The sequence below is a fragment of the Phocoena sinus genome, chromosome 3, assembly GCF_008692025.1.
Source record: "Phocoena sinus isolate mPhoSin1 chromosome 3, mPhoSin1.pri, whole genome shotgun sequence".
Lineage (NCBI taxonomy): Eukaryota > Metazoa > Chordata > Mammalia > Artiodactyla > Phocoenidae > Phocoena > Phocoena sinus.
The window spans coordinates 124,095,035-124,110,166 of NC_045765.1; the positions used below are offsets into that span (position 1 = coordinate 124,095,035).

The following is a 15,132-nucleotide window of genomic DNA, read 5'->3' on the forward strand; positions in this document are numbered from 1 at the left end:
CCCACTTTCTTGGTTAGTATATATAGGTTTATAATAGGTCTTGAAATCAGATAGTATTATATATTCTTCAACTTTGTTCTTGTTTAAAGTAGGTTTGGCTATTCTAGGTCCGTTACATTTCTATATAAATTTTAGAATTAGCCTGCCAATTTCTACCAAAAAAAAAATTTTTAGGGAAAACTTTTATCTTAGCAATAATGAACCATCTAATCCATGAGCATACATATACATTTACTGAGATGTTTTTTAATGTTCTCAGCAATGTTTAGTAGTTTTTACTGTATCTGTCTTACACACATTTTGTTAACTGTATCCTAAATATTTCTAGGTTTGAATGTTTTTGTAAATCGTGTTTTGAGAATTTCAGTTTCCAGTTGTTCACTGGTAGTGAAGAGAAATAAAATTGTTTTTTACATATTGACCAAGTAACCCATGACCTTAGTAAATTTAGTAGTAGTTTTACTGGAGACTGTAATATACAATCATGTTGTTTGCAAAGTGAGTCAGTTTTACTTATTCCTTTCCTATCTGTATGCTTTTATTTGTCTTTATTGCCTTGTTGCACTGGTAGGGCTCCCAGTATCATAATGAATGGAAGTACTGATATATCAAATCTGTTAGAATTCTGCTCATTCTACTGCAAATATTTTGGATATTAAAGCTGAGAGATCTGTGATAGATACGTTAAATCACTTTTTTGTAATTGACCATATAAAAGAAAAAATTATGAAAGTGAAAGATATTATGAAAATTAAGAAATGTGAACTATCATTCAACCAAAACGAAGTATTAATTATAAGAAAAATTGTGTAATTATGTGACCGCCCCCCTTTTTGATGACAGATGAAAAATGTACTGAATCTTTAGGTTCTTTCATTTACTGTATCCTAAACTTGGCTAATGATGGTTGTAAAGCTCAGCTCACTGAAAATGAAATAAAATTAAACCAATTAATATGACTTTTGGATAAACAAATATGACTTTTGGATGAAGTCTAAATATCTCTAAATATCCCAAACAGCATTTAGAAGAGCTAGAAAAGCGCTGAATAGAACTGCACTTAGTTTAATAGAAGATGAGAGGTGATTCATGACTAGGAACATTAAGACAAATTACTACTTTTTGAGACTACAGGTTGCCTAGTGACTAATACTTAGGGAGGAAATTGTTGAAAATATTTGATGTCATTTTTTTATGTAAAGTCTTGACTCAAACTAGAGTATTATTCAGCTAGTGTCAGCAGCATCAAATAAAGAATCATATTTACAATTTTTAACTATCAGCAAATGATTTAGAAATTACTGTTTCATGTGCATGTGTATAAAATAAATTGATATCTTTTTCCTATGTTTTCTTCTGGAAGCTTTTATAGTTTTAGTTTTTTTGATCAATGATTCATTCCGAGTTAATTTTTTTGTGTCAAGTACTTCTTTGAAGAAATGATCTGGTGATGTGTCCAAAACTATTTGTGGAAATGTTGACACATGTTTAGGATTTGACTACATCAAAGAGTAGTTTTGAACATCTCAGCTTTCATATATTGCAAGAAAACTATCAACATTTGCTTAATAGCATTAGTACATATGAGGGAGAAATGAAAAGAAAAAGTAAAACTGCAGGGTTAATATTCTTTCAACTTCATAATTCAATTCCTGATTTGCAGGGATATTATGTTTCTCTGATGCTTAATCAATATGATAGTAAACATGAAATTTATTAAGAAAAGCTTTCTGATTTGTTTGATTTACATCCCTCATTGCATATGATTAAATTTAGTGACTTAGAACCAAATATGTGGAAAATGTGTTTTTAGTTTTGACTGAAACTATATACAACTTCTCCCTAGAGAGACACTGGCAATGAGGTTTTCAGTTAAATATTTCTTACTGAAATATTTTTCTTAAACACCAAATATATTATTTCAAATATTGTTTCACTTAGCTATATGAGTTCAATAAACATCATTAAATATCTTCAAACTCATGAATTTCTCATTTTAAGTAATCTGTATAAATATTTCAAAAAGCCGTTTTCTCATTTCAGTAAATACATGTTAGCTAGCAAGTGAAAAACAAATTTAGAATATGATAGTCCCATAAATATTAATTTTTTGAAATTTCTATTAAATATTTCATGTCTTAAGATACTGTATTAAAACTGCATGGCTGATAGAATTTTTTAAATGCTGATGGTACTTTTCCAAATGTTTTTGTTCACTGTGACAGTGGAAAAACTTTATTATTTCAATCACTTTATTATCTAACATAAATTCATGATGTTCCCTTAATTTTTTTCCTCACTGACTGCTGCAAAAATTCTTTACTTTGCCAGAAACATTAATAGAACATGACTGACATTCTGATGAAATGTATTTAGAAGCTTCAACTTCTAATGATACAATTCTTAAGCACCTTTGCATCCAAAGTTTATATCATTAAGCAATAACAAATCACTATATTTTGCTGAAATAATAAAAATATTTTTCATTCCAGAAATAAAGATTACTTTTACTTTGCACCGAGTCCTAAAGTTTTAAGAGGTTCCAGATCGTTCTAAATTCTTCAACATATCAGAAGATGTTCTACACTGCAATTTATTATTAACATAATTTCTTCATTGTACTCCTGCACATTCAAAAGATTTATTTACAAAACAGAAATGATAGGGACTTCCCTGGTCGTCCAGTGGTTAAGACTTCGCCTTCCAACGCAGGGGGTGTGGGTTCATCCCTGGTCGGGAAGTTAAGATCCCACATGCCTCGCAGCCAAAAAACCAAAACATAAAACAGAGGCAGTATTTTAACAAATTCAATAAAGACTTTAAAAATGGTCCACATCGAAAGAAAAAAAATGATAAACTGCTTCATAGTAAAATTTATACTATTAATTATTTACAGCATTTATCAAGGTTATTATTATACTATTTTCTAGTTAGCAGGGACTTATTACAATATTTTTAAAATTTCAATTTTAAAAATCAAAGAGGAGGGAACACATCCTAACTCATTCTATGAGGCCAGCATTATCCTGGTAATAAAGCCCAACAAAGATAATACAAAAAAGAAAAGCTACAGATCAGTGTCTCTTACAAACACTAATACAAAAATCTTCAACAAAGTACTAGTAAACAGAATTCAGCAACATATTAAAAAGATGATACACCATAACCAAATGAGATTTATTCCAGGAATGGAAGGATGATTCAACATATGAAAATCAATCAAGATAACACACCACATTAACAGAATAAAGGATAAAAAACCCATGATCACCTTGATATAGAAAAAGCATGTAACAAAATTCAATACCCTTTCATGATAAAAACAGTGAATAAATTAGGAATAGGGAGAAAATATCTCAACATAATAAATGCCATATATGAAAACCCATGATGAACATCAGACTGAATGATAAAAGACTGGGAAGATCTCACCCTTTAATATCAGGAACAAAACAAGGATGCCAAATTTCACCACTTCTATTTAACACAGTACTGGAAGTTCTAGCCAGAACAATTAGGCAAGTAAAAGAAATAAAATGCATCAAAACTGGGAAGGAAGAAACAAAATTATGTTTCCAGATCATATGTTCTTTTATGTAGAAAATCCCAAAGATTCCTCCAAGAAAACTGTTAGAAAATATGAACTCAGCAAAGCAGAATACAAAGTCAACAAAAATCAGTTGCATTTCTATACATGAGCAATGAACAATCTAAAAAAGAAATTACAAAAACAATTCTATTTTATCACCATCAAAAAGAATAAAATGCTTAGGAATTAATTTAACCAAGGAGGTGAAAGACTTGTATAATGAAAAATATAAAACACTCCTTATTAAGACATAAATAAATGGAAATACATCCCATGTTCATGGACTGCAAGACTTAATATTAAGATGTCAATACTACTCAAAGCAATCTACAATTTCAATGCAAGCTCTGTCGAAATCCCAATGACACTTTTTGCAGAAATAGAAAAACCCATCCTAAAATTCATATAGAATCTCAAGGGATCCTGAATAGACAAAACTATCACCCAAAATATGAAAAAAAGCCAGAGCATTCACACTTTTGGATTTCAACATGCCTTACAAAGCTTTAGTAATCAAAATTATGTGATAATCATACAAAGATAGACATATAGACATGGAACAGAATACGGAGCTCAGAAATAAACCCTTGCATATATGGTCAAATGACTTTTGACAAGAGTGCCAAGATCATTCAATGGGGAAAGGACACTCTTTTCAACAAATGGCACTGTAAAAACTGAAAAACCACATGCAAGAGAATGAAGCTGGACCCTCATCTCATACCATATACAAAATTCAACTTAAAATGGGTCAGAGATAAATAACAAGGACACACTGTATAGCACAGGGCATTATAGCCATTATCTTATAATAACATTTAGTGGAGTATAATCTGTAAAAAAATAATGAATCACTATGCTGTACACCTGAAACTAATATAATATTGTAAACCAACTATACTTCAATTGGAAAAAAAAAAAAGGGGGGGTCAAAGAACTAAAGGTAAGACCTAAACTATAAAACTTGTAAACAAAAAAACAGTACAAAAGCTTCACTACACTGAATTTGGCAGTGATTTCTTGGATATGGCACCAAAGGCATAAGCAATAAAAGGAAAAAATTAAGACATATTGAACTTCTTGAAAATTAAAAAATTTTGTGCATCAAAAGATACTATCGGGCTTCCCTGGTGGCGCAGTGGTTGAGAATCTGCCTGCTAATGCAGGGGACACGGGTTCGTGCCCCGGTCCGGGAAGATCCCACATGCCGTGGAGCCTGCGCGTCCGGAGTCTGTGCTCCGCAACGGGAGAGGCCACAGCAGTGAGAGACCCGCGTACCGGGAAAAAAAAAAAAAAAAAAAAAAAAAAAAAAAAGAGGCAACGATAGTAGAGGCCCGCGCATTGCGATGAAGAGTGGCCCCCGCTTGCCACAACTAGAGAAAGCCCTAGCACAGAAACGAAGACCCAACACAGCCATAAATAAATAAATAAATTAAAAAAAAAAAAAAAAAAAAAAAAGATACTATCAACATAGTAAAACGGCAACCCACAAAACTTGTGAAAATATTTATAAATCATATATCTGATAAGAGATTAACATACAGAATACATAATTAACCCTAAAACTCAACAACAGAAAAATGGATTCAAAAATGGGCAAAAGGGCTTCCCTGGTGGCGCAGTGGTTGAGAGTCCACCTGCTGATGCAGGGGACATGGGTTTGTGCCCCGCTCCAGGAGGATCCCACATGCTGCGGAGCGGCTTGGGCCCATGAGCCATGGCCGCTGAACCTGCGCGTCCGGAGCCTGTGCTCCGCAAAGGGAGAGGCCACAACAGTGAGAGGCCTGCGTACCGCAAAAAAAAAAAAAGGGCAAAAGACTTAGACATTTCTCCAAATAAGATATACAAATGGCTAATGAACACATGAAAACATGCTCAACACCACTAATCATTAGGGAAATGCAAATCAAAATTACAATACGACTTCATACCCATTAAAGTGGACACTATCAAAAACAAAAACAAGTGTTGGAAAGGATATGGAGAAACTGGAACCCTTGTGCACTGTGGATGGGAATTTAAAATGGTGGAGCTATGTGGAAAATAGTATGGTGGTTCCTTAAAAACTTAAAAATAGAATTACAACATGATCCAGCAATTCCACTTCTGGATATATACCCAAAAGAATTGAAAGCGGGTCACAAATAGATATCTGAGTACCCATGTTCATAGCAGCTTTATTCACTGTAGCTAAAATGTGGAAGCAACTCAAGTGTACACTGACTGATGAATGGATAAGTAGAGTGTGATAAATATATACCATGGAATATTATTCAGCCTTAAAAAGGAAGGAAATTCTGACATATCCTACAACATGATGAACTTTCAGGATATTATGCTAAGTGATATGTTAGTCACAAAAAGACAAATACAGTATGATTCAACTTATATGAGGTACCTTAGAGTAGTCAAAATCACATAGAAAGTAAAATGGTGTTTCCAGCAGCTACAGGGAGAGGGTAATGGGGAGTTATTCTTTAATGGATATAGAGGTTCAAGTTTTACAAGTCTGAAAGAGTTATGGAGAAGCATGGTGGTGATGATTGTACACTGTGAATATGTTTAATACCACTGACCTGCACACTAAAAAATAGATAAGATAGTAAATTTTATGCTATGTGTATTTTATCACAAGAAAAAAAATTGGACAAAAAAATTTAACAGAGTAGACAGCTTTTCTTTCTCTTCCCACAGCACGATGGACAAAACTCTAACATAGTATTTATAATAATATTACAAAATTGCCTGTGTAAGTACTCTCTCCCTTAAAAGAATACTATCGGCTTGTCAAACCAGGTGTCTCCAGTGTCTAGTGGAGAAGTGCCTATTGCAGGATGTATAGGAGGCAGCAGAATGTGGTCGCTGAGATATCAGCTCTGAAGTGAGGTTGCTGGGGTCTGCATATCAATTCCATCATTTGCTAGCTTTGCAAACTTGACCAAGTCACTAAATCTCTCCAAGTCTCAGATTTCTCAGGTGTGAGATGGAAATAAAAATATTATTATCCATTGGGTTGTTGTGAGGAATTAAAATAATACATAAAATTTATATTGTTAAATATATTGTTATTATTAAAACCACTCAACAGATTTTGCTGAACTCAAGTGAATAAACTCTAAACTTTTAACATTATTCCATCACAGTTAAATTTAATGAAGCTAATGAAAAATCTGTCCTGCCTATTCATCAAAATAAAGTCTAGATTCTCTAATTACATTAATCTAATTCTGGAAAAACTATATACATTCTACAGTTCACACTTCCTTACTCTGGATTTTCGTTAAAAGTGGAAATGGTAATACCTATTTCAGCCTCAAACCAAAAGCTTTCACAAACTGCCCCTCCATTCTAGAGATCAGTCAAGTATATTCCACCTTCTACATTTTATAAATCTTAACAGATTAATGACTTATGACATAAAAACCATATTTTAATATAATGTATGTAGTCTCAAGTAACCAACTCACTTAATAACCTATTCCATACTTACTCAGGTGGTTGGTTTCAGTTACAGTATATTTTTAATAAGCTTCTGCTGAAAAAGTCATTTCCCACAATAATGATGACAGAAACTCATTGCATGGCATTAAGAACAAGTCCATTAAGGAAATGAAACAAAGGTAGTACATGATTATATGTAAAGTATTCCTGTTTCATTTTATGTATGAGTTAACAAAAACGGCAACCATAACAAATCAAAATTCTATCCTATGGCTAAGCAGAATAAAATTGCCTATTTTGAGAGAGAACAAAATTTAAGTTTCAACTGCCATTCACAGGTTTCTTTCTCCTTCTCCCAAATTATAGTATCAATACAACTTATTAAAGATTTAAAATAACAAAAATATTTATTTCAAAATCATCTGTTTGTTGAAAGTAATTCTATGAATGACTCAACTATGTACTATTTCATTCCATATTCTTGAACATAATAAAATTTGATTCAGGGAAATAAATAAAGTTTAAATACTACAAGACTTTTATAGACTCATTATTTCACAAAATTATTTCCAATCTTTATTTGAATAAAGACCTCCTTCAATTTAAGTAAATTGGTTCTTACCTCCTGATTAAATTTATGTGCCATCTCATTAAGTAGTGAGGAAAAGAAACTAGTGTTTTGTAGCAGGACTCGACCCATAACGCCGAGATACGTTGACATCACTACAGGATACCTCTGTACAATTAAAATACAGCATATGTAAAACTGTGTTATGGTACAAATATAAACAATCATTGACAAAAAGTAACAATCAACAGGGATATGAAATAACAATATTCTTCTTTAGAATGCTTCTTAGAATGAACTGCTTCTTTAGAATGAACACCAATATTGCCTGAGTTCTAACTAAATATATGTCATACAAGGTAATATATATGTATTATGTACATAGTTATATGGATTATATATGTGAAGAAGAAATAATTTTCCAATGAATAAGGAAAATAATTAAAATAGAACCCTAGAATCCAATACTAACTTTAGAAGCTTAAGAAAAATCTTACCTCCCCTTCTATAATACCTCTGAAAACACAGGGTAGAATTGGTTGAAACATTTGCGGGCTTAATACTGGGTTCACTTTAAGGGCATTTTCCACAACCTAAAAACCAAAATGACACATTGGTAATGCTTAATAATGCAAGTCACTGCTTTATGCAAAACACAGGTAAAGAAAACAATGTATTAAATATCATATATATACAAGTACATGAAGTATTCAATATTCTAGACACACTTTTATAAGATAATCCATTAAAAATTACAATTCGATTTTAAGTATGTAATATTTAGACAGTTATACATCTTACATAGAATTATAATTAATCACATTTTGATAACAGATATGTTGTTAATGTACTTCTTATCTTTGCATTTTAAATAAATAACCCTTATAAAACGTTAATGTCTGTTTAATGTTTTATAATGTTTATTGTCTTATTGAGGCAATAAAAGGCACTTCAAAAGTATTTTAATAGTGAAAAGGGAAATCAGTAACAACTACACTCACTATCCAAAAATAAGTCTACATTTAAATTTATCCATAAATTGGATGGAAAAGGGCATGTTGCATATATACTGCATATTTACTAAACAAGAAATAAACTTATTTTATTTATAATACAATCACACAGATTATTAACCATGCACATTGTTACAGATGAAAATTTGAAACATAAATTACTTTTATCTGAGTGAGATGGGCTCCCTCTATAACAAAGACAGGCAGCATGAAATTCAAACTGGGGTGGGATTTGTTTGTTTGTTCCAGGGTTGGGGGGAGAGGGGCTGAGTGAGGAAGGCAGTGGTCAGAAAGCAGCAGTGAGGTCCAAGAAGAAATGTCCATACTTCTAGCCCCACTGCTTGCGGGGTAAGAATGAAAGCAGACACCATTTGAGAGGGTTGTGGGCAAGTACCAGTCTCAAGGCAGAGCCAGGTTTCCCTTAAAATGTCCAGCAATGTTTCTCAAGACTGACTATTGGCATTCTGAGTGGGACAAGTGTTTACTGCGCAGGACTATTCCACCTATCGAGAGGTTTTTAGCATCTCTGATCTCTGTTCATTATGTGCCAATGGCATGCTCCCAACACAGCAACAAATACACCTCGTGCATTTCAAAACATTCTCAAGGTAAGCAAACAGTACAATGAATGACAACATCCTCTAATTTTGTGCAAGAAGTAAAAGGAATGTGCAAAGAAAAGTCTAAAAATACAATAACTTTTACTATGGGCCGAACACCATGCTATCTAATAAGAAATATAGGATAAAAGATATCACAGTTCCTGATTAAAAGCAACAGGAGATGATGAGACTCAGAACATGATTAAATCTGACCTCAATAAGGTTTACTTTGTCAAAAAATTAGATTTGGAATAGAGGGGGAAGGTGTAGATAAGCTACCCAGAGGCAGATGTCACCAGACATTTTATCTATGAATGGAAAGCAAGGCCATCTGCTGATTGTTAGACACACTATAACTTCATTCCCTCCTAAAACCCCACTAAACTTATATAAAAAGATTTTAAAGGGAGGGTGAATAATTTTTAAAGGACAAAAGGAACGAGAGATGAATACTGGAAGGTACAAAGAAATTCAAGAGGTAACTGACTTATCAGATGAGAGAAAGCTGAAATTTAAGGTTACAATAGAGAAAGCTGAGAGCAACTCGATGCACATCAGATGTATCTTCTCCCTACCTCTCCCCACCAAAAACCACAGGAATTAGCAGAGCCATACATCTTTGGAAAGGAGGGTAAAGGAAAAGCTAAAAATAAGACAGGTTGGAAGTCTACTTAGGAAACAAATTGCCAGATATTCCCTAATCTGCATATTTGGGCAACTGACCTTCCCCCACCCCAGGAGAAGACAGTGTATTTTCTTTAACGGGTCTAAAAGAGAGACTTTCCAGACTAAAAGGGCCCAGGAGTGCCTGGCACTATTAATTTAAAAAACCCTAAATCAAGGTACACCACTGTAAAATTTCAGAACACTAGGAAAAAGAAAAAGAAGCTACAAGCTTGGGGAGGGGGAGCAAGGTGGGGGAGTTAGCACGGCTCTGAAAGAGACTTCTTCAAGAAAATTAAAGTAATAAAATCCTTATGGGTCAATGTGTCTGAACATATTGAACAGAGACAAGTGGCAGAGAACTCAGTGCACTTAAAAAATTACACTAAAAAAATTATTAACTCCAAAGATTACAAAAGTTTGTACAGAAAAGGAAAAGTAATCACATATTTAAGATTATGACTTTTAAAATGTAAATTCACTGAAATGTACCATTCAATACAATCCAGCTGTCATTATGCACTTTATAATATAAAGGTACAGTATGTAAAGGATTCACTTATTTCAGAACTAAAATGGAGTCTTTGTATTCAAAAAGTTAGGAACCATAGAAACAATGAGATCCTTTCTGAAAAATTATGCAGGAAAATGCCACTATCAGACTTGGAGGCAAGGACTGTGGATCAGAATCAAGAGAAAATCAGAAAGCAGAGCTGATCAGATATAAAAAACCAATTGAACAGCTGACCAGAGGTGAAGAAGTCTGGGATTACTCCTAGTTTTCACGTTTGGTCAGTGGGTACAATCGTGATGCCGTTAATAATAGTGAGGCTTCACTTTAGACATGGTGAACTTGAGAAACCTGTGGGAAAATCTGTATGGAATGGTCTTATTTCCACACACATAACACTCTATACAGTCCACTTTCTAGGGAAGGTATTGCAGTTGTGACCTAAAGTCAGAGTTCAAATTATGACTATTTCCATAATGAAGAAGGTTCTTTCATAATGATCAGAATCCTACCAAATATTTTGATCAGCAGCACTGCTTTCACTTCTAAACAAGATTTTGAAAAATGCATCTAACGATTTCAGTGGTAATACACAATTTTGTATATTTTAAGTGAAATGCACATATAGCCAGATGGCCAAACATGTCCAAGAAGGAAATAACACTAAAGACAACTAAAGCAATAACAGGTAGTTTATTAAAAGGTAATTTACAGATATTGAGAGAATTTAAATCATAAGTTACTCTTCTTGGGGGGAATCATTATGTTCTCAGGGATTTTAACATGTTTGATATGTTTTAATCCACTTAGTTTAGTTTTGTTTTGATGCTCAAACTGCCCCATTATTAGGCAGTGGGAGCCTAATTCAAGTTGACTCTTGCATCCTTTTGAGAAAATCCCACCTTCTCTTCCTTCTGGCACAAGGAGAGGTCCCCAGTTTATGTTGTGTCTCTCTTGCCCGAGCTCTGGAGTCAACCAGCAGGACACAGTATTTACAGACCATAATCTAGGTTCTAAGGTGCTCATTGCCACTGGATTGACACTGCTTCTAGGTCTTTGCTTACCCAGATTTAGGAAATTTATTTTTCTCTTCCTGAGAAGTATATACCAATAATTCACCAAATTCAATTTAAGACTATAGCATTTTATATAACTTCTTTAATAGTTCCATCCTTCTTCCCTTATATTGAAAAATCCCAGATTCTAATAACCTTAACTTATTTGCTTCTAACTGCTATGTACAAAAATGTCCACATATGTACATATGGGTTTCAAAATAATAATACCGATATTACTGATAACAATAACAATACTGAAAGCAATTTATAATTTCCTTATGTTTCTTTTTGTTCTAACGTTATATCCCACCAGGGAGGTACATGTAAAATACTATTACTTGAAATATTCTCAGATGACTTATGCCACCAACATAATAATAGTTAGATTCAAATGTTTCCCTTCTTTTATGTTTAAAACTGCTTTTACTTTATTATTTTAAATCATGTGAAACATCTCTATGGCTTCAAACCCTAAAGTACAAAACATACATCCTGAAAGATCTAGCTTGCATTCTCTGTCCCTCTTTCCCCTACATAACTACTTTTCTTAATTTGGTTTATTTTTCCATTGCTATCTATGCTGCACTCTTTAAATACAAGAAAACTCTAAACACTGTTCCTTGCTTAACTCTAAAACTGTATACAGAGGTCATCTTCATTCCTTTCTAAGGCTGCACAGTGCTCCTCTGTGTGGCTGAATAAGGTGCAGTACCGCTTATCATCCAATCACCTATTACTAATTATTTTTATCAGCATTTTGCTATTACAAATAGAACTTCTTAACTTTACTTTCAATCCACCCCCTTTCTGAATATACCTGATATAGTTTAGAAACAGACTATGTTTTTATAATATAATCCCTGTGAAAAATGTAGGCTTTTAGTTTGTGCCTTACACTCAAACAATTTTTTTGATTTAGGCTGACATTGCATACAAAGTGGTTAAGACCACAGATGCTTAAGTCAGAATGCCTATGTTTATAACATGGCTCCAATACTTACTAGTTGTGTGACCTTGGACAAGGTATTTATCTTTTTGTGATTTAATTTCTCATCTGTAAAGATGGTGAAAATAACAGTACCACTGTCACAGGTTTATGTGAGGATTAAATGAACTCTATGCTATGTGCTTAGAAATGTGTATCATATAGTAAATGCTAGTATTAGCTATAATTATTACAGAATAAATTATACCTTAAAAATACACGTGCCATCTTAAATAAGGCTTATCACAGTGAATAAAACCAACATGGCTCACTACTGCTTAATAAGACCATGATAAAAAAGATAATTTCTAAACTCAAGTTGGTATGTATACATATGGATAAATTTCAAATTAAAAAAAAATGTTAAATTTGAGTATTTTTAGAATATAATTGTATTCATCTAGATAACTTGTTCCGAATCACAGAATACATTAAAGCCTATTTTTGCTCTGAAGGCAGGCATACTTGTCTCTCTATTCAATTTTTATAACATTGTAATTTTCTGCTTCAAAACAAAGAAGTTGCTTCCAGATACTGTCAGAAATTAGTATAACAGTGACACTTAGTCAAAAATATATTAAAAATGTGCATACTATATTAAGAAACAGTATCTGAGAGGTATTAAAAAATGGGAAAAAAATGAGCCAATATTAAAAACTATTATAACTTTATTGGAACTCTGAGAATAGGAAAATGCCAAAAATGTTGAGAGTTCTCTCAGCTTTCAAGTACAAGCATAAAAGAAACATTATCCTAAAATATTCTTTTATATAAAAAAACACAATTTTTTCATGATAATTAGTATATTTCTAGCATTTAACATCCATTTAATAAACAATAAAATTCAGTTTCTGGGATTTCAAATCAAATGCAGAGGTTTAGCTACAGCAATGTTATATAAAAATACAGTCTTAAACACGTTATATAATTCAAGTATTTATATCCTATTTATGACCCCCTGGCTAGCATACTTAGAGAGAAACTGGTTTAATGTGTAATGCATGTTAAACGTTACAAATATTTCAATGTATATTTGGATGGTAACTGATTTGTGCTGAATCATTCAATCAAAAAATATTAGGTACAACTGGGGGACAAATAATGACATTACCTTCTCTCAGTTCAAGGAAAAAGGAGAAACAGATTTCTTTCTAGTAAAACTGTAAGGGTAGTGCTGTACATTATATAAATTTGGAATTTTTCATAATAAAATTTTTAAAAGAGCATGTTATTTTGAAAAGAAAGAAAATTTAAAACAATTATTTTTAAAAAGCCAGCTGAGATAACATGGTTCTGGAAAAAGAGTAAAATTCTATCGCTGTGCAAATCATCTACTTACGTTATAAAAAACTTAACTAATGTACTATTTTAAATAAACATTTATTTACAAAAGATGGTCAAAGGAAGAGTTCCCTGGTGGCCTGTTTTCCCCCAAAGGGAGATTAAATAATTAGATAACTATATAATTAGATTAAAATAGCCAACACTTGTATTAGCTGATTACATGTTAGGCAATGTTACAAGTGCTTTATACATATAAGGTCATATAACCCTCACCACAACCTAAGGAAGTACGTAACATTTTTATTCCCATTTTACAGATGGAAAGTGAGGAGCAGAGATTAACTGGGCCACCTCACACAGCTGTGAAGTAGCAGGGCTAATATTCTAACCCTAGCAGTTTTGCTTAAGTCACCTGCTAAGTTACACTAAGTCTAATTATTTTTTAAGAATATAATTTAAAACAAATAGTAAAAGAAAATAAATATTCTCCTTAGGACATATCCTAAAAACTTGCCTCATTTTTCAAATAAATTTCACAATCCCATTCCATATGACTCAGAAAAAGTTGTCTTTCAATAATTACTTTACTAATAATATTGCAGAAAAGCAGGAGGAAAAAAACACTTTCAATTCAAATTTTTTCTGGTAGGTGTTTATAAACATAAGAACAACCTTTTTTCATCACTTAGAATTTATAGATTATAATTTGTCACAGGGATTTCAGATAATATATAGTTACAGATTATTAAAAATCATATAGTACAACACCTTATATAATAAATAAGAGAATTTAAGTCCAAAATGTACTTAAGAATGTATAAGTAACAGAGCTGGGTGTACAAAACCAAGGCACAGGTCAAGGAGAGAATAACATTCCAAATGCAGTTATTATCTACTAAACTTAGGATCATGGAAAAGCTTACAGTCTAGTAAAGGAGAAAAAGATAAAACACACACATATTGAAAAATCTACAAAGGCAACATCAAAATGACACAACAATTTTCTCTCAAATTTCTATCACTCCCACATTGCCAATCAGTTATTCCTCAAACAGAATTAAGTCCAAAGTATCAATTCCTTATATCCCTACTTTCAGAGAAGAAATTATCTCCAAGGCAAAAGATGAAGCTGAGATTCTGTAAGACAGATGGAAGTTCCTCAACATAATTATATATTGCCACTATATCAGTTTGGTAAGGGCATAAATGCAATAAAAATTCACAAAAACAGTTTAGCAAACAACATGTCTAATGTTACTTGCTTGTAAGCTTTGGAGCTAGAACACTTTGAAATCAGTACAGGTGAGGATTGATAGACACATGGCAGTAGACTAGGCCTCCAGTATCTGGGGTCTTGACAAGCCACACACACAGATTCCTGTTATTACTCCTTCAGAACCCACAAGCTTCTCAGTAAC

The 15,132-nt window shown here is 32.7% G+C and overlaps 1 protein-coding gene across 11 annotated transcripts in view; it reads right to left on the reverse strand.

Moving 5' to 3' along the window:
• Positions 1-15,132, reverse strand: part of IPO11 (importin 11) — a 256,286-nt gene that overhangs the window by 115,458 nt on the left and 125,696 nt on the right. For all 11 annotated transcript variants that reach the window (XR_004349281.1, XM_032627475.1, XM_032627469.1 and 8 more), the window contains 2 exons: positions 8,096-8,191; positions 7,653-7,766 (listed from right to left, as the gene is read on the reverse strand). Coding sequence is in view for 10 of the 11 variants with exons in the window: in XM_032627475.1 (XP_032483366.1) it covers positions 7,653-7,766; positions 8,096-8,191 (210 nt within the window). In the remaining variant the exon portion in view is untranslated. The remainder of the gene's footprint in view (positions 1-7,652; positions 7,767-8,095; positions 8,192-15,132) is intronic.